Source organism: Mobula hypostoma, chromosome 17, assembly GCF_963921235.1.
Source record: "Mobula hypostoma chromosome 17, sMobHyp1.1, whole genome shotgun sequence".
NCBI lineage: Eukaryota > Metazoa > Chordata > Chondrichthyes > Myliobatiformes > Myliobatidae > Mobula > Mobula hypostoma.
In genome coordinates, this window is record NC_086113.1 from 212,635 (window position 1) to 232,570 (window position 19,936).

A 19,936-nucleotide genomic window follows, 5' to 3' on the forward strand; every position below is an offset into this window, starting at 1 on the left:
GCACATGCATTTACACTATCGCTTCACATGAATAAAGAATTACATTTATTACATTATTTAATTTGAAGCAGGAAATTGCCACACAGAATGGATCAAATCAGACATTCCCACAATTTTCTGCCAATTAATCATCTTGTTGCTTAATTTTCCATGAATCAAAACAAGAAAATCATATTCTTGGTAGTCCACAGATAATTATATTTGAACATCTTGGGTTTATTTTAAATGTTATAGTTTTGCAGAAACCATACTTTATTTTCATGACGACATCACCTTTAAGTAGAGTGGTGGTCATCTTTCAGAATCAAGTGTCAAGCGTTAATGTCGCAGAGCAAGAATTCCTCTGTGGACACTTCAGATCAACTTCAAAGTACAGGCGTAAATTCAACCTTCAGGGCTCAGATCAACGTATAAAATGTGTGCATTTTCGGAGCAAAATGCTCCATTCATTTTCAACCGTGACAACTGAATGAACCAAGTGAAAACTGAGTTTTATCAAGTTAATGTCTGTGACTGAGAAAGATAAAAATCTCCAAATTAGGGTACAAACCAAAAGAAGAAACATGTTACTTCTGGTCAGATAGAAATGTAAAATTTTAAGCATGTGTTATGATTAAATGAAGAGTGCAAATGCTCAAGATAAGTGCAAGTTAAGTGCACTTTTAATCTACAATCAAATTTGATTGTGGAGTCAAATTTACAAATGCCTCATTAGTAAAAACTTCTCTTACGTTGGAATGCTTCAAAGGATGAAATACTTCACCTTTCATCCTTAACCTATCACCTCTAGTTCTAGTCTCACCTAACCTCAATGGAAAAATCCTACTTGCATGTACCCTATCTACACTATACCCCTCATACCACAATCAAATCTACCCTATTCTCCTATGCTCCAGGGAATAAAGTCCTAACCCATTAAATCTTTCACAACAACTCAAGTTCCGGCACTAGCCTTGTAAATTTTCTCCGCACTCTTTCAATCTTATTGACATCTTTCCTGCAGGTAGGTGACCAGATCTGCACATAATACTCCAATTTTGCCCTCACCAGTGCCTTGTACCAACATATCATCCCAATTCCTGTACTCAATGCATTAATTCATGAAGGCCAATGTACCAAAAGCATTCTTTATGACCCTGCCTACCTGTGATGCCACTTTCAATGAATTATTGATCTGTATTCACAGATCCCTTTGTTCTACCCTATCAAATTTCAAGTTGAACACAATCATAGTGATCACTGGTTCCTAAGGGTTCTTTTACCCTAAGCTCCCTAATCGCCTCTGGTTCATTACATAACACCCAATCCAGTACAGCTGATCCCCTAGTAGGCTCAACAACAAACTGCTCTAAAAAAGCCATCTCTTAGGCATTTAATAAACTCACTCTCTTGAGATCCATTACCAACCTGATTTTTCCAATCGACCTGCATGTTAAAATCTCCCATGACTACCATAACATTGCTCTTTTGACTCACCTTTTCTATTTCTGTCGTAATCTGTGGTCCACCTCCCAGCCACTGTTGGGAGGCCTGTACATAACTGCCATCAACTTCCTTTTACCCTTGCAGTTTCTTAACTCAACCCACAAAGATTCAACATCTGTCGATCCCATGTCACATCTTTCTACTGATTTGATGCCATTCATTACCAGTAGAGCCACACCAACCCCTCTGCATACCTTCCTATCCCTCCGATATAACGTGAAACCTTGGACACTCAGCTCCCAACTACAACCATCCTTCAGCCACGATTCAGTGATGGCCATAACATCATACCTGGCAATCTGTAATATTGCAACAAGATCATCCACCTAAACAACAGGAATTCTGCAGAATAAGGTGGATGAAATTCAAGATCATCCACCTTACTTTTCATACTACATGCATTTAGATCCAACACCTTGAGTACTGTATTTGCTATCCTTTCTGATTCTGCATCCCTAATGATTTGATACTCAGCCTGTTGGCTGCAACTAAGACCCATCAGCTGCCTGCCCTTCCTGACAGTCTGACTGCACGCTATCTTTAATTTCACCATCCGTCCTATCCTAAGTCCCTTCACTCCGGTTCCCACCCCCCTGCCAAATGAGTTTAAACCCTCCCCAACAGCTCTAACAAGCCTGCCTGTGAGAATATTGGTCCCCCTCGGATTCAGGTGCAGCCCGTCACTTTTGAACAGGTCATACCTCCACCAGACAAGATCCTAATTATCCAAGAACCTGAAGCCCAACTCCCTGCACCAGCTTCTTAGCCATGCATTTATTTTCCAGATCAACCTGCTTCTACTCTCACTGGCACGTGGCACAGTAGCAATCCAGAAATTTTTACCCAGGAGGTCCTGCTTCTCAGCTTTCTATCTAGCTCTCTAAATTCTCTTTTCAGGACCTCATTGCTTTTCCTTCCTATGTCATTGGTACCAATATTTGCAAAGACATCTGGCTGCTCTCCCTCCTTCTCCAAAATGTTGTGGACACGATCTGAAACATCCCTGGCACCTGGGAGGCAACACACCATCTGGGTGTCCCGTTCACGTCCACAGAATCTCCTGTCTGTTACCCTCACTATGGAGTCCCCTTATCACTACTGTTCCCTTCTTTTCTCTTTCCCTTCTGCACCACGGACCCATGCTCAGTGCCTGTAACCCAGTTGCCGTGGCATTCTCCTGGGAGGTCACCTCCCCCCACAAAGCTATCCAAAGCGGTATACTTGTTTTTGAGGGGAATGGCCATGGGGTGCTCTGCTCTAACTGCCTATTTTCATTTCTCCTGACAGTCACCCAGCTACTTGTCTCCTGCAACTTCGGGGTGACTACTTCCCTGTAGCTTTGTTCAATTATATCTTCACAGACTTGGCCTCCACCGTAGTCTGTAGCAGAGCATTCCACAGATTCACACTCTTTAGCTAAAACAAAAATGTCCCCCTTTCTGTTCTAAAAGGCCACCCTTCAATCCTGAGGTGGTGCCCTCTAGTTCTGGATACCCCCACCAGAAGAAACATCCTCTCCTCATCCACATCCATCCTATCTAGTCCTTTCAACATTCAGTAGGCGTCAATGAGATGCCCACATATTCTTCTAAATTCCAGTGAGTACATACCCAAAGCTACCAAATGCTCTTCGTATGATAACCTCTTCACTCCTGGAATCATCCTCCTGAATCTCCTCTGGACTCTCTCCAATGACAGCACATCCTTTCTAAGATAAGGGGCTCAAAACTGTTAACGATACTCCAAGTGCGGCCTAACTAGTGTCTTATAAAACTTCAGCATTATCTCGGTTTTATTCCCCTTGAAATAAATGCCAACATTATACTTGCCTTGTTTACCACAATTCAACCTTGAATTAACCTTCTGGGAGTCTTGCATGAGGACTCCCAAGTGCCTTTGTAGCTCTGATGTTTGAATTTACTCCCCATTTAAATAACAGTCTGCAGTATTGTTCCTTTTACCAAAATGCATTCTTGTACATTTCCTAACTGTATTAACTGTGTTATTCCTAACCCAATTTGTCTAAGTCCTGCTGCAATCACATTGATTCCTCAGCACTACCTACCCCTCCACCTATCTTCGTATCATCCACAAACTCCATTACCTCTCCTTTGTTCACTCTACTTGTTACTTCCTTGAAGAATTCCAACAGATTTGTCAGGCAAGATTTCCTTTTACAGAAACCATGCTGTCCTTGACTTATTTTATCATTAGCCTCCAAGTACCCCGAAACCTCGTTCTTCATCATGGACTCCCACACTTTCCCAACCACTGAGGTTAGGCTAACTGGCCTATAATCTCCTCTGTTGTCTTCCTCCCTTCTTAAAGAGTGGAGTGAAATTTGCAATTTTCCAGTCCTTCGGGACCATGCCAGAATCAAATGCTTCTTAAAAGATCATGACCAATGCATCCGTTATCTCTTCAGCAACCCCTTTCAGGACTCTGAAATGTGGTCCATCTGATCCAGGTGACTTACCCACCTTAAAACCTTTCAATGTGCCAAGCACTTTTTCTTTTGTATTAGCAATGGCACTCACTCTTGCTCCCTGACACTCACGAACCTCTGGCATACAGCTAGTGTCTTCTGCAGTGAAGAATGAAGCAAAGTACTTGTTGAGTTTGTCTGCCATTTTTTTGCTCCCACCCCCCAATTACCACCTCACCAACATCATTTTTCAGCGGTCCAAGAACAACTCTCACCTCTCTTTTATTCTTTATAACTAAAGAAACTTCTAGTATTCTGCTTTACATGAGTAACCATTAAAATAACTAGTGAGCTAAACCTGGTATACATTTTGGTGACCAGCTTTCATCTATTCTGCTTAGTGTTTCAATTCAGTATATTCAGTACAAAGTTGGTCAAGTGTAACTTTAATATCTTTACTAATCATTCTTGAATCCCTTGGGTTTTCACAGGTTTTCTAATTTTCCAATATATCTTTGCATTAAGAATTCAACACCTTTTCCATCATCAACGTTAAACTGATTGTTCTTACCCTCTTTTTAAAACCAGATTCACAAATTATCCTGCAATTTTCTGGCATTATGTAATAATACCTGATTTTTGAAAATTATATATTAAAGAAAATAATACTGGTTTACAAGTACATTAAGGAAAATGGTGTGGCCAAGTTAGACAGCAAATCATAAGACACCCATATATATTCTGCAGAGCCAGCAATTAATTACTTTGAGAGAAAGTTCTCTAAACTTGGTCATACTCGAGGAAATAGTGTGGAGAATACAGATTAAGTGAATTGTTCCTTGACAAATTAAAGTGAGTAGATTTAAGTTTTAATAATATCAGCTGGATGATATTTAAAGTTTTTAACTCACACTATTATATTCATCTGACTCTCCAAGCAGCAAGCTGCCAATTGCAATTAAATTACAGGGTTTCAGCACTTAAATATATCATTATTATAGCTCTGAAGAGCCAAACATCAATTCCATCCAGCAATATGGATTCAGTGAAACCATTCTCTGACCCAGAAACAAGTACATTTTTGTTACAGCCATGTTTTGAATGTACATAACTGGATATTTTGTTACTTCTTAAATGAAGGTTTCAGAGCTGTTGCTCATGCCATGACCAATTTCACAATATATTTTCTTTAAATTTCATTCTCATAGTACAGTCAGACAACAGAAATGAATACCATTGGCCTTTGAAATTACATCTTGCCTGGGCATCATCCCTGATAAAGATGGCAGAGTTTGTCATTGAAACATCGGTTAAAATCAATACCCGTACCTGGTTGGAGCCTGAGAAGAGTTTATTTGTCATAAGCACAGGGAAAGCACTAGAACCTTTGTCCTGTTTATTAGTGTTATTCAGGAGTTGTTTCCTTGCTTGAAATCCATTAAACACAACCCATTGAATTATAATCTGTTCAGTGTACACACACAGCCAATGATGTTGATTGCGACAGAGGGAATAGACAATACACTTATGATGGTTGGAAGGTATAATTTGTTATCTGGTTATTCGGAGAAGGAAGTCTAAGGATCGGAGCGGGAGTGCGGAGGAAGCCACTTTGAATTTTTCGTTTTTTTTTCATCAGCGTTCAGAGAGGCGGGACTGCGCAGGCATGTGACGTCGGGCAGTGAAGCGCGGAAGATTTAAAAGGAACAGAGCCTTATACAGCGGGCAGCGTAGTTTGCGGGCTGCAGAGTGAGCCGGGAACAGAGTGAAGGCTTAAGGGCTTTGGCTCAACGGGCTTAGGTGGAAATGGGCGAGGCGAGGAAGGTTTGGTATTCATTTTTTGTTGTTATTTGAGGAGGGGGCAGTATGAGTGTGAGAGCAGTTTGTTGTTCTCAGTGCCGGATGTGGGAGGTCGTGGAGTCTCCCAGCCTCCCGGACATCCACATCTGCGCCAGGTGAGCCGAGATGCAGCTCCTAAGGGACCGTGTTAGGGAACTGGAGCTGCAGCTCGATGACCTTCGTCTGGTCAGGGAGAGTGAGGAGTTGACAGAGAGGAGTTACAGGCAGGTGGTCACACCGGGGCCACGGGAGGCAGACAAGTGGGTCACAGTTAGGAGGGGGAAGAGGAAGAGTCAGGTAAAAGAGAGTACCCCAGTGGCTGTGCCCCTTGACAATAGGTACTCCTGTTTGAGTACTGTTGGGGGGGACAGCTTACCCGGGGGAAATGACAGTGGCCGTGCCTCCGGCACAGAGTCAGGCCCTGTAGCTCAGAAGGGTAGGGAAAGGAAGAGGAGGGCAGTAGTAATAGAGGACTCGATAGTTAGGGGGTCAAATAGGCGATTCTGTGGACGCAGTCTGGAGATCCAGATGGTAGTTTGCCTCCCTGGTGCTAAGGTCCGGGATGTTTCTGATCACGTCCAAGATATCCTGAAGTAGGAGGGAGAGGAGCCAGAGGTCATGGTACATATAGGTACCAATGACATAGGTAGGAAAAGGGGACAGGTCATGAAAGGAGAATATAGGGAGTTAGGTAGGGAGTTGAGAAAAAGAACGCCAAAGGTTGTAATCGCGGGATTACTGCCTGTGCTACGCGACAGTGAGAGTAGGAATGCAATGAGATGGAGGATAAATGCGTGGCTGAGGGATTGGAGCAGGGGGCAAGGATTCAAGTTTTTGTATCATTGGGACCTCTTTTGGCGCAGGTGTGACCTGTACAAAAAGGACGGGTTACACTTGAATCCTAAATAATATATTGGCGGGGAGATTTGCGAGGGCTACTGAGGTGACTTTAAACTAGAATGGTTGGGGGGGGTGGGAATCAAATTAAAGAGACTAGGAGAGAGGAGGTTAGTTCACAAATAGAGAAAGCTAGTAGACAGTGTGTGAGGGAGGATAGGCAGGGGACAGAGATCAGGAGCACTCAGACCAAAGATGTAGGGGACAAGGAAGAAAAGATAACAAAGTTGTTTGCTCCATTAAGGATAAACAGAGCAAGAGGTGGAGAGTTTCTTAAATGCATCTATTTTAATGCTCGGAGCATTGTAAGAAAGGTGGATGAGCTTAGAGCATGGATTGATATCTGGAAATATGATGTTGTAGCTATTAGTGAAACATGGTTGCAGGAGGGGTGTGATTGGCAACTAAATATTCAGGATTTCGTTGCTTCAGGTGTGATAGAATAGGAGGGGCAAGAGGGAGAGGTGTTGCATTGCTTGTCAGAGAAAATATAACAGCTGTGCCCTGGCAGGATAGATTAGTAGACTCGTCCAGGGAGGCTATTTGGATGGAATTGAGGAATAGGAAAGGTGTTGTGATGCTTATAGGGGTGTATTATAGACCACCTAATGGGGACAGAGAACTGGAGGAGCACATTTGTAAGGAGATAGCAGATATTTGTAATAAGCACAAGGTTCTGATTGTGGGAGATTTTAATTTTCCACACAAGACCGGGAAGCCAATTCTGTAAAAGGGCTGGATGGTTTGGAGTGCGTCAAATGTGTGCAAGATAGCTTTTTGCAGCAATACATAGAGGTACCAACTAGAGAAGGGACAGTGTTGGACCTCCTGTTAGGGAATGAGATAGGGCAGGTGACGGAGGTATGTGTTGGGGAGCACTTCGGGTCCAGTGATCACAATACCATTAGTTTCAATATAATTATGGAGAAGGATAGGACTGGACCCAGGGTTGAGATTTTTGATTGGAGGAAGGCTAACTTTGAGGAGATGCGAAAGGATTTAGAAGGAGTGGATTGGGACAATTTGTTTTATGGGAAGGATGTAATAGAGAAAAGGAGCTCATTTAAAGGTGAAATTTTGAGGGTACAGGATCTTTATGTTCCTGTTAGGTTGAAAGGAAAGGTTAAAAGTTTGAGAAAGGCATGGTTTTCAAGGGATATAGGAAACTTGGTTCAGAAAAAGAGAGGGATCTACAATAAATATAGGCAGCTTGGAGTTAATGAGGTGCTCAAGGAATATAAAGAATGTTAAAAGAATCTTAAGAAAGAAATTAGAAAAGCTAAAAGAAGATACGAGGCTGCTTTGGCAAGTAAGGTGAAAATAAATCCAAAGGGTTTCTGCAGTTATATTAATAGCAAAAGAACAGTGAGGGATAAAATTGATCCCTTAGAGAATCAGAGTGGACAGCTAAGTGCAGAGCCAAAAGAGATGGGAGAGATTTTGAACAATTTCTTTTCTTCAGTATTCACTAAGGAGAAGGATATTGAATTGTGTAAGGTAAAGGAAACAAGAAGGGTAGTTATGGAAAGTATGACGATTAAAGAAGAGGAAGTACTGGCACTTTTAAGGAATATAAAAATGTATAAGTCTCCGGGTCCAGACAAGATATTCCCTAGGACCTTGAGGGAAGTTAGTGTGGAAGTAGCAGGGGCTCTGACAGAAATATTTCAAATGTCATTAAAAACAGGGATGGTGCCGGAGGATTGGCATATTGCTCATGTGGTTCCATTGTTTAAAAAGGGTTCGAAGAGTAAACATAGCAATTATCGGCCTGTGAGTTTGACGTCAGTGGTGGGTAAATTGATGGAAAGTATTCTTAGAGATGGTATATATAATTATCTGGATAGACAGGGTCTGATTAGGAACAGTTAACATGGATTTGTGCGTGGAAGGTCATGTTTGAAAAATCTTACTGAATTTTTGATGAGGTTACTAGGAAAGTTGACGAGGGTAAAGCGGTGGATGTTGTCTATATGGACTTCAGTAAGGCCTTTGACAAGGTTCCACACGGAAGGTTAGTTTGGAAGGTTCAATCATTAGGCATTAATATCGAAGTAGTAAAATGGATTCAGCAGTGGCTGGATGGGAGACGCCAGAGAGTAGTGGTGGATAACTGTGTGTCAGATTGGAGGACGGTGTGTAGCGGTGTGTCTCAGGGATCTGTACTGGGTCCAATGTTGTTTGTTATATATATTAATGATCTGGATGATGGGGTGATAAATTGGATTAGTAAGTAAGGTAGGTGGCGTTGTGGATAATGAAGTAGATTTTCAAAGCTTGCAGAGAGATTTAGGTTAGAAGAGTGGGCTGAAAGATGGCAGATGGAGTTTAATGCTGAAAAATGTGAGGTGCTACATTTTGGTAGGACTAATCAAAATAGGACATACATCGTAAATGGTAGGACATTGAAGAATGCTGTAGAACAGAGGGATCTAGGAATAATGGTGCATAGTTCCCTGAAGGTGGAATCTCATGTGGATAGGGTGGTGAAGAAAGCTTTTGGTATGCTGGCCTTTATAAATCAGAGGATTGAGTATAGGAGTTGGGATGTAATGTTGAAATTGTATAAGGCATTGGTAAGGCCAAATTTGGAGTATTGTGTACAGTTCTGGTCACCAAATTATAGGAAAAATGTCAATAAAATTGAGAGTACAGAGGAGATTTACTAAAATGTTGCCTGGGTTTCATCTCCTAAGTTACAGAGAAAGGTTGAACAAGTTAGGTCTTTTTTCTTTGGAGCGTAGAAGGTTGAGGGGGGACTTGATAGAGGTGTTTAAAATTATGAGAGGGATTGATAGAGTTGACATGGATAGGCTTTTTCCATTGAGAGTGGTGGAGATTCGAACAAGAGGACATGAGTTGAGAGTTAAAGGGCAAAAGTTTAGGGGTAACATGAGGGGGAACGTCTTTACTCAGAGGGTGGTAGCTGTGTGGAACGAGCTTCCAGCAGAAGTGGTTAAGACAGGTTCGATGTTGTCGGTTAAAGTTAAATTGGATAGATATATAGACAGGAAAGGAATGGAGGGTTATGGGCCGAGTGCAGGTCGGTGGGACTAGGTGAGAGTAAGAGTGCGGCACGGAATAGAAGGGCCGAGATGGCCTGCTTCCGTGCTGTAATTGTTATATGTGAAAAAGACTAAGGAGCTGGTGGTAGAGCTGAGGAGAGCTAAGGTACCGATGACCCCTGTTTCCATTCAGGGGGTCAGTGTGGACATGGTGGATGACTACAAATATCTGGGGATACGAATTGACAACAAACTGGAGTGGTCAAAGAACACTGAGGCTGTCTGCAAGAAGGGACAGAGCCGTCTCTATTTCCTGAGGAGACTGAGGTCCTTTAACATCTGCCGGACGATGCTGAGGATGTTCTACGAGTCTGTGGTGGCCAGTGCTATCATGTTTGCTGTTCTGTGCTGGGACAGCAGGCTGAGGGTAGCAGACACCAACATAATCAACAACCTCATTTGTAAGGCCAGTGATGTTGTGGGGATGGAACTGGACTCTCTCACGGTGGTGTCTGAAAAGAGGATGCTGTCTAAGTTGCATGCCATCTTGGACAATGTCTCCCATTCACTACATAATGTACTGGATGGGCACAGGAGTACATTCAGCCAGAGACTCATTCCACCGAGATGCAGCACTGAGCGTCATAGGAAGTCATTCCTGCCTATGGCCATCAAACTTTACAACTCCTCCCTTGGAGGGTCAGACACTCTGAGCCAATAGTCCTGGACTTATTTCATAATTTACTGGCATAATTTACATATTACTATTTAACTATTTATGGTTCTATTACTATTTATTATTTATGGTGCAACTGTAACGAAAATCAATTTCCCCCGGGATCAATAAAGTATGACTATGACTCTGACTATATGGTTATATGATTACATGGTTACTAAAGAGTTACTAAAACAATGGAAAGTTAAATTCCTCAATGATCAAAAATGTGTTATCGGATTCCTTTGGAATCAGTAAAATAAAAGGTAACAACTACCTATTCTTAGCACTGCCAAATATATAGTATAGGCATTAAAAACAAAATGCTGGAAACACTCAATAAGGTCATGCAACCACTGTGGAAAGAGGTAACCTTTCAGGACAGGATCCTTCTAATGGTGGAGTTAATTGTCAATTGCAGAGATGTGGAGATTTGTAAAGAACAAAGTAAATATTTCTGATAGTGAAACCAAATAAGTAATGTTGCAATTGGAAGCACAGTATGGGTATTTGTCTGTGTGATGTGCTGATAATAACATAACCATGGAATCTGTCTAGCAAGCCGCCAATAAACTAATACATAGAGAAGCATCAAGTCAAATATCGCAGATGGATGGTGGGTGAAAGGTGGGGATTGGGAGCTCTGCTTCCTTCAGTTCAAGAGAGTGTGTAAAGGTGAAAGAAGAAACCACAATTAGGAAGGGCAATATTTCAAAGGTACTTCACAGAAAGTATCATTATTGAAGATAGAGGAAAAGGGAAAATGGAATGGAGACCTAACATGAGCTGAGGATGAGCCAGCAGGTTTATAAGTAGATGGTGTAAGATAAAATGTGCATGTAAGGAAGGACAAGCCAATGACTGGGTACAAATGCAGACAGAGCAAAGAGTTAAGTTGCACCACAAAGGCAAAATTCATAAGGGGAAAGACTGCAGAACTGAAGGTGCTGTATCTAAATGTGCGTGGCACCCAGAATAAGGTGGATGAACTCGTGGTGCAATCAGAGTATGACGTTATGGGCATCACCGAGTCGTGGCTGAAAGGAGGTCACAGTTGGGAGTTTAACATCAAAGGATATACTTTGTATCAAAAGGACAGGGAAGAGATGGAATTACATCTTTAAAAAGAGGTGACATAGGGTCAGAGAATGTCAAATCTTTGGGTGGAGTAAAGAAACTACAAGGGTAAAAAACCATTATGGGAATCATATATAGACCTCTAAATGTAGCCAAGATGTGGGGTTGAGATTCCAGAGGGAGCTAGAAAAGGCATGTAATAAGGGTAATGTCAGAATTGTAATGGGGGACTTCAATATGCAAGGGGATTGGGAAAATCAGGTTGGTGTCAGATCACAAGAGAGAGAATTTGTTGAATGTCTACAAGATGGCTTTTTAGAATGACTTATGCTTGAGCCTACTAGGGGAAAGGCTACCTTAGATTGGTTGTTATCTAATGACCCTGATTTTATTTGTCAGCTTAACATAAAGGAACCCTAGGAAGGCAGTGATCGTAATATGATTGAAATCATACTGCAGTTTGAGAGGGAGAAGCACAAGTATCAGTATCGTAGTGGAATAAAGTGAATTACAGAGGTATGAGAGAGGAACTTGCCCAGGTGGCTTGGTGGAGGATAGAGGCAGGGATGACAGAAGAGCAGAGATGGCTGAAGTTTCTGGGAATAGTTCACAGCGCACAAGATAGATATGTCCCACAGAAGAAGATGGCATTTATTTCAAGGGAAACAGAATATAAAAACAAGAAGATCTACTGAAGCTTTATGAGAACTAGTCATGCCGCACTTGGAGTATTGTCAACAGTTTTGGGCCCCATATCTCAAAAAGAATGTTTTGTCATTGGAGAGAGTCCAGAGGAGGTTCACAAAGACGGTTCCGGGATTAACATATGAGGAGTCTTTTGCAGCTTTGGGCCTGTATTCACTGGAATTTAGAAGAATGTGTGGGGATCTCATTCAAACCTACCAAATGTTGAAAGGACTAGAAAAGGTGGATGTGGAGACGATGTTTCCCTAGGTGGAGGTATCCAGAACTAAAGGGCACAGCCTCAAAATTGAAGGGCGACCTTTTAGAACAGAAGGAAGGAGAAATTTTTTTAGCTAAGGAGTGGTGAATTTGTGGAATGCTCTGCCACAGACTGTGGCGCAGGACAAGTCCGTGGGTATATTTGAAGCAGAAGTTGATAGATTCCTGATTGGCCAGGGCATCAAGGGAGTTGGTGAGAGAGCTGGCGTATGGGGTTGAATGGGATCTGGGATTAATCATGATGAAATGGTAGAGTGGACTGGATGGGCTGAATGGCCCAATTCTGCTCCTATGCCTTATGATCTTATGAGGCAAAATGGAAGAAAGTATAATCAAAATAATTGTCAGTGTCTATGGTTTGTTACGTACATTTATGTTTAATCTGTTCCCCGTGATGAACACAGATATAAAAGAAGGGAAGAATCAGATGAATCATGTTAAGCTGAGAACAAAGTGAATAATGGCAGCAAAGTTAGTAAAATTTGTGATCTATGAGTATAGGTTTGAAAGTGTTCCACAAGAAGTTCGTTGGGAGATCAACTATCATAAATAAGTCAGCAGCACCATGATATAATGAAAAGCTGGAGGTTGTTAACATCCACACTTTCATTTTGTTCTCTCTTACTTCCAACCACTTATGTTAATCTTCCCCATCTATATCTTTCAACTTGCAAATTGCAAGAGTGAACAGCTGATCTATTTGTAATAACTGCCTGAGCAATTCAAGCAACCATAATAGAAATATAGATACCAACTGTAAAGTAAGAGCAGCATGATGGTAAAACTACTACCTCATACCACCAGTTTCCACTCTGGCCCTGGGTGTTGTCTGTACATTATCTGGCCTTCCTCCAACTTCACAAAGACTGTGGTGTGCAGGTCAATGATAGAATAGAAAGAGGGGAGAGGGGGTGTGTTGGTGAATGGTAGAATAGAAAGGGGAGGGGTGTGTAGGTGAATGATAGAATAGGAAGGGGAGAGGGGTGTGTTGGTGAATGGTACAATAGGAAGGGGAGAGGGGTTATTTGATTATAATGTGGAGAGAACAAAGAAAAGATTAATGCAGAATTAGCGTAAACGGTTTCTTGATGTTCAACATGAACGTGATGGAACAAAGGGACAGTTTCCATGTCTTATCTCTAAACTCTGCTCAAATTTATTGCTATAAAGTAATTTTCTATGAATTCAATACCTTCTAGTGCATCAAATGAATTAAACTGAACCACAAAAGCAATACAATCAAAGTTCATTAAACAGATTTTTATATTAGTTTTGTTGCAAAATCATCAGAATCTTTTATCAGACTATGTAAAGAGAAACAAATAACTTACTTTTCATCAACAATAAAACATTTTAAACACAGCTTCATTTTTCCTGAGAGGCACTGCAAAACTGTATCTATTGCTTCTATGGCAGTACACATTTCAGGTATGTGCTGAAATTTCAGTTTGGCCCAACAATACCATAACCACTAAAGCAATAATAAACAGCCCCTTTAGTGTACCATCTTCACATGTAATAAAAATATGTGATTAACATAAATGATCATTGATTTCCTTATTTATTGTCTGGGCGGGGGCAGGGTAAGTATTACATAGTTCTCTTGTGCTCTCCCGGCCATTTCTCTTTCACCCATACAATTCTTCAGGATGGTATCCAGGTAACCAATTCCCAGTCCATGTCAAGTTACAGTATGTACCTTCAGAAATATTTAATGAGGTGCCCAGGGTGACTCGCAGAGATGTGCTGAAGAGATGAGGTGACACTTTGCAGGCAGCTAACAAAACTACTAAAAATTCTACTAAGTATACTTTGACAAGACGACAATCACTGCAGTCAGCAGCCTGTAATTTCCAAACTGGGAGGTGAGCTTTTGAACTGTCTGTACGACTTGGTGTTTTTGTTTTATGCAGAAATATTTAGCAAACTGAACTCTCGAGTATGCAGGTATGGCTGAGGTGGACATTGCCGGAGCGTACTTGCGGCTGGAGTGAAATTTGGGCTGGATTGAAGTGGCGGGGCCCACCCAGGCTTGAGAGCGGATAACAAACTGATGTTTAGCCGATTTAAGTGCTGAGCTATATTTAAATGATGAAGGCCTTTGGGGCTGAGTGCAGAGGACGAACTGGTAGTTCAGTTCACTATTCCGTGAGGCTTTACTTGACTCAGTGCTGAACTGACTCTGCAGCTGCAGCTTACAGTCATCGGCACGCACTCAGTGCTGAGTCTGGTGCCACAGCTGTGGCCTACAGCGATTGGCATTTACCTCAGCACTGAGCCTGGCTCCATGGCTGTGGCCTGCAGCCATCAGCACTCACCTCAGCACTGAGCCAGACTCTGTGGCTGAGGACTTACTTTTAGGGATTGTGCAGTTCATTTTCTGTGGCTTGTTTGTTTGCTTTTTAATTGTTTGCACGATCTGTCGTTTCTTTTTCACACATTGGATGTATGACTCTTTGTGGTGTTTTTGTGAATTTTATTGTTTTTTTGTTTCATGGCATGGCTGCCTCTAAAAAGCTGAATCTCACGGTTGTATATAGTTTACATACTTCGATAATAAATGTACTTTGACACAGCTCTTTTCAAAAAGATGAATCTTAAAATTGTATATGTTATACATACTTTGATAATAAATATACTTTGACACCACTTTTTTCCATCTTGTGTTATCTAATTCAAATAAACCATTTCCTATCCAAACTAAAATCTAAAATGTCATACCACCTTATGCAACAATGGGTAGATTGCTTTGTGACATAGTTATGAAATATTAAATTAAAGGTTATTTTGATCCAGTTCTAACCATCTCCCTTACACTTATCTTGTTCTTACCATTTCTCTTCCATCGATGTCCTCGTATCGATAAACTCGTGACTGCATTCCGAGATATTCTGGATGAGGTTGGAGTTATCTCTACCTGAATACATCGTGGTGCATCTTTTGAAGATTTTAGGGCAGACGAGGGCAATGTATTTTTGATTGCATTTCCAACCTACAAAAAGTTTCATTAACAATAAGTTAAATTTAGCATTTGCCATTTTATAAACAAGATCATAAAGCATAGAAGTTCCACAATTCCATCATGGCTACTTTATTATCCATCTCAACCCCATTCTCCTGCCTTCTCCCTGTAACCTTTGACACCCTTATTGACCAGGAACTTATCAATCTCTGCTTTAAATATACCCAATGGTTTGGCCTCCAGAGTCAGGCATTGAATTCTGCACATTCACCACCATCTGGCTAAAGAAGTTCCTCCTCATCTCTGTTCTGATAAGAGACATACTGTAGATCAAGTGGACAGCAAGAGACATTTTCCCAGGGTGGATATGGCTAATATCAGTGAGCATAGTTCTAAGGTGAGTTGAGGGTTAGGGTCAGTGTGGAACGTGCTACCAAAGGTGGTTGTAGAGGCAGATACATTAAGGACATTTTAGAGACTCTTAGATGGGCATATGGATGATAGAAAAATGAAGGCTATATAGGAGGGAAGGGTTAGATTGGTCTTAAAATAAGGTAAAAAGTTGCCTCAGCATCGTGGGCCAAAGGACCTGTGTTGTGATGTAATGTTCTAAGTGCGTTTTTGGATTTAGAGATCTAAGTTGTCATAAAAGAGCAGTTTTTAAATCACAACCCAATGGAATAAACTCTAAATCTTAAACGTCACATAATTACCCACCAGCAGAGGTTCTGGAAACATTTCCAATTGTGCTCTATACAACACATCATCCAGAGCTTTGCAAGCCAAGTCCCATTCTCCATTATATCTGGGGAGAGCAGAAATTATAAACAGTAAGCAATGTAAACCAACTATCCATACAAAATATGAATTTGTGTATAATATCTTCAAATAAGAAAAATATTTTTCATTCCCATTCAGGCCAGCATAAAACACATCTAGAATTTAAATGCGAGCACCCTAACTCCTTGTCCACATGTAGTGCCGCAGAGTTATACAGGGTGTGATCTTATAGAGCAGTGGTCCCCAACCACCGGGCTGCAAAGATGTGCTACCGGGCCGTGAGGAAACGATATGATTTGATGATATGAGTCAGCTGCACCTTTCCTCATTCCCTGCCACGCACTGTTGAATTTGAACACCACCCCCCACCGCCCCGGTCAGCTGGTCCGCAAGAAGATCGCCAATATTAAACCGGTCTGCGGTGCAAAACAGGTTGGGGACCCCTGTAAAAGGAGCACTTAATGGAACAGCGTTAACCTCTGGAATGATACAAATCCCCAGTTTTCAACTGTACACCAATACTCATTTTTTTTTTTAAGAGGAGCTCATAATATGAAATATTAAATACAGTATTTATACAAGTGTGTCCCCACAAAATTATTCAGAGTCTTCCCCAATCAGAAGCCTGGATGAACCATGAGATCCAAAATCTGCTGAGAACCAGATTAGAGGCATTAAAGTCTGGTGACCAACAAACATAGAAAACCCACAGCACAATACAGGCCCTTCAGCCCACAATACTGTGCCAAACATGTACTTACTTTAGAAATTACCTAGGATTACCCATAGCCCTTTATTTTTCTAAGCTCCATGGAGTCTCTTAAAAGACCCTATCATATTGCCACCGCTCCCTGGCCTTTAGCATCATCATGGAAAAGGATAGAATCAGAGAGGACAGGAAAATGTTTAATTGGGGAAGGGCAAATTATGAGGCTATAAGGATAGAACTTGCGGATGTGAATTGGGATGATGTTTTTGCAGGGAAATGTACTATGGACATGTGGTCCATGTTTAGAGATCTCTTGCAGGATGTTAGGGATAAATTTGTCCCGGTGAGGAAGATAAAGAATGGTAGGGTGAAGGAACCATGGGTGATAAGTGAGGTGGAAAATCTAGCCAGGTGGAAGAAGGCAGCATACATGAAGTTTAGGAAGCAAGGATCAGATGGGTCCATTGAGGAGTATAGGGTAGCAAGAAAGGAGCTTAAGAAGAGGCTGAGAAGAGCAAGAAGGGGGCATGAGAAGGCCTTGGCAAGAGGGTAAAGGAAAACCAAGGCATTCTTCAATTATGTGAAGAAAAAAAGGATGACAGGAGTGAAGGTAGGACCAATTACAGATAAAGGTGGGAAGATGTGCCTGGAGGCTGTGGAAGTGAGCGAGGTCCTCAATGAATACTTCTCTTCAGTATTCACCAATGAGAGGGAACTTGATGGTGAGGACAATATGAGTGAGGTTGATGTTCTGGAGAATGTTGGTATTAAGGGAGAGGAGGTGTTAGAGTTATTAAAATACATTAGGATGGATAAGTCCCCGGGGCCTGACGGAATATTCCCCAGGCTGCTCCACGAGGCGAGGGAAGAGATTGCTGAGCCACTGGCTAGGATCTTTATGTCCTCGTTGTCCACGGGAATGGTACCAGAGGAATGGAGGGAGGCGAATGTTGTCCCCTTGTTCAAAGAAGGTAGTAGGGATAGTCTGGGTAATTATAGACCAGTGAGCCTTACGTCTGTGGTGGGAAAGCTGTTGGAAAAGATTCTTAGAGATAGGATCTATGGGCATTTAGAGAATCACAGTCTGATCAGGGACAGTCAGCATGGCTTTGTGAAGGGCAGATCGTGTCTAACAAGCCTGATAGGAGTTCTTTGAGGTGGTGACCAGGCATATAGATGACGGTAGTGCAGTGGATGTGATCTATATGGATTTTAGTAAGGCATTTGACAAGGTTCAACACGGTAGGCTTATTCAGAAAGTCAAAAAGCATGGGATCCAAGGAAGTTTGGCCAGGTGGATTCAGAATTGGCTTGCCTGCAGAAGGCAGAGGGTCGTGGTGGATGGAGTACATTCAGATTGGAGGATTGTGACTAGTGGTGTCCCACAAGGATCTGTTCTGGGACCTCTACTTGTCGTGGTTTTTATTAACGACCTGGATGTGGGGGTAGAAGAGTGGGTTGGCAAGTTTGCAGACACCACAAAGGTTGGTGGTGTTGTAGATAGTGTAGAGGATTGTCGAAGATTGCAGAGAGACATTGATAGGATGCAGAAGTGGGCTGAGAAGTGGCAGATGGAGTTCAACACGGAGGTGGTACACTTTGGAAGGACAAACTCCAAGGCAGAGTACAAAGTAAATGGCAGGATACTTGGTAGTGTGGAGGAGCAGAGGGATCTGGGAGTGCATGTCAACAGATCCCTGAAAGTTGCCTCATAGGTAGATAGGGTAGTTAAGAAAGCTTATGGGGTGTTAGCTTTCATAAGTCGAGGGATAGAGTTTAAGAGTCGCGATGTAATGATGCAGCTCTATAAAACTCTGGTTAGGCCACACTTGGAGTACTGTGTCCTGTTCTGCTCGCCTCACTATAGGAAGGATGTGGAAGCATTGGAAAGGGTACAGAGGAGATTTACCAGGATGCTGCCTGGTTTAGAGAATATACATTATGATCAGAGATTATGGGAGTTAGGGCTTTACTCTTTGGAGAGAAAGAGGATGAGAGGAGATTGATACAGGTATACAAGAGATTAGGAGGAATAGATAGAGTGGATAGCCAGCATCTCTTCCCAGGGCACCACTGCTCAATACAAGGGGAAATGGCTTTAAGGTAAGGGGTGGGAAGTTCAAGGGGAATATTAGAGGAAGGTTTCTTACTCAGAGAGTGGTTGGTACGTGGAATGCACTGCCTGAGTCAGTGGTGGAGGCAGATACACTAGTGAAGTTTAAGAGACTACTAGACAGGTATATGGAGGAATTTAAGGTGGGGGGGGTTATATGGGAGGCAGGGTTTGAGGGTCGGCACAACATTGTGGGCCAAAGGCCCTGTAATGTGCTGTACTATTCTGTGTTCTATGTATCCGCCTCCACCACCGTTACCAGCAGCCCACTCCACACACTCACCATTCTCTGTGTAAAAAAACTTACCCCTCAAATCTCCTCTGTACCTACTTCCAAGCACCTTAAAACTGTGCCCTCTCGTCTCCTTATTTTCTCAATAAGCCTTGCATGGGGTACCTTATCAAATGCCTTGCTGAAATCCATATACACTACATCTACTGCTCTACCTTCATCAATGTGTTTAGTCACATCCTCAAAACATTTAGTCAGACTCGTAAGGCACGATCTGCCTTTGACAAAGCCATGCTGACTATTCCTAATCATATTATGCCTCTCCAAATGCTCATAAATCCTGCTTCTCAGGATCTTTTCCATCAACTTACCAACCACTGAAGTAAGACTCACTGGTCAATAATTTCCTGGGCTATCTTTACTCCCTTTCTTGAATAAGGGAACAACATCTGCAACCCTCCAATCCTCCAGAACCTTTCCCGTCCCCAGTAATGATGCAAAGATCATTGCCAGAGGATCAGCAATCTCCTCCCTTGCCTCCCACAGCAGCCTGGGGTATATCTCGTCCAGTCCCGGTGATTTATCCAACTTGATGCTTTCCAAAAGCTCCAGCACACCCTCTTTCTTAATATCTAAATGTTCAAGCTTTTCAGTCCGCTGTAAGTCATTCCTACAATCGCCAAGGTCCTTTTCCGTACTGAATACTGAAGCAAAGTATTCATTAGGTACCTCAG

The 19,936-nt window shown here is 42.1% G+C and overlaps 1 protein-coding gene across 6 annotated transcripts in view; it reads right to left on the reverse strand.

The window, feature by feature from the left end:
- The window catches only part of hycc1 (hyccin PI4KA lipid kinase complex subunit 1), a 118,137-nt gene that overhangs the window by 10,074 nt on the left and 88,127 nt on the right, over nt 1–19,936 (reverse strand). For all 6 annotated transcript variants that reach the window (XM_063069402.1, XM_063069400.1, XM_063069403.1 and 3 more), the window contains 2 exons: nt 16,086–16,173; nt 15,239–15,398 (listed from right to left, as the gene is read on the reverse strand). In XM_063069402.1, the coding sequence (XP_062925472.1) occupies nt 15,239–15,398; nt 16,086–16,173 (248 nt within the window). The remainder of the gene's footprint in view (nt 1–15,238; nt 15,399–16,085; nt 16,174–19,936) is intronic.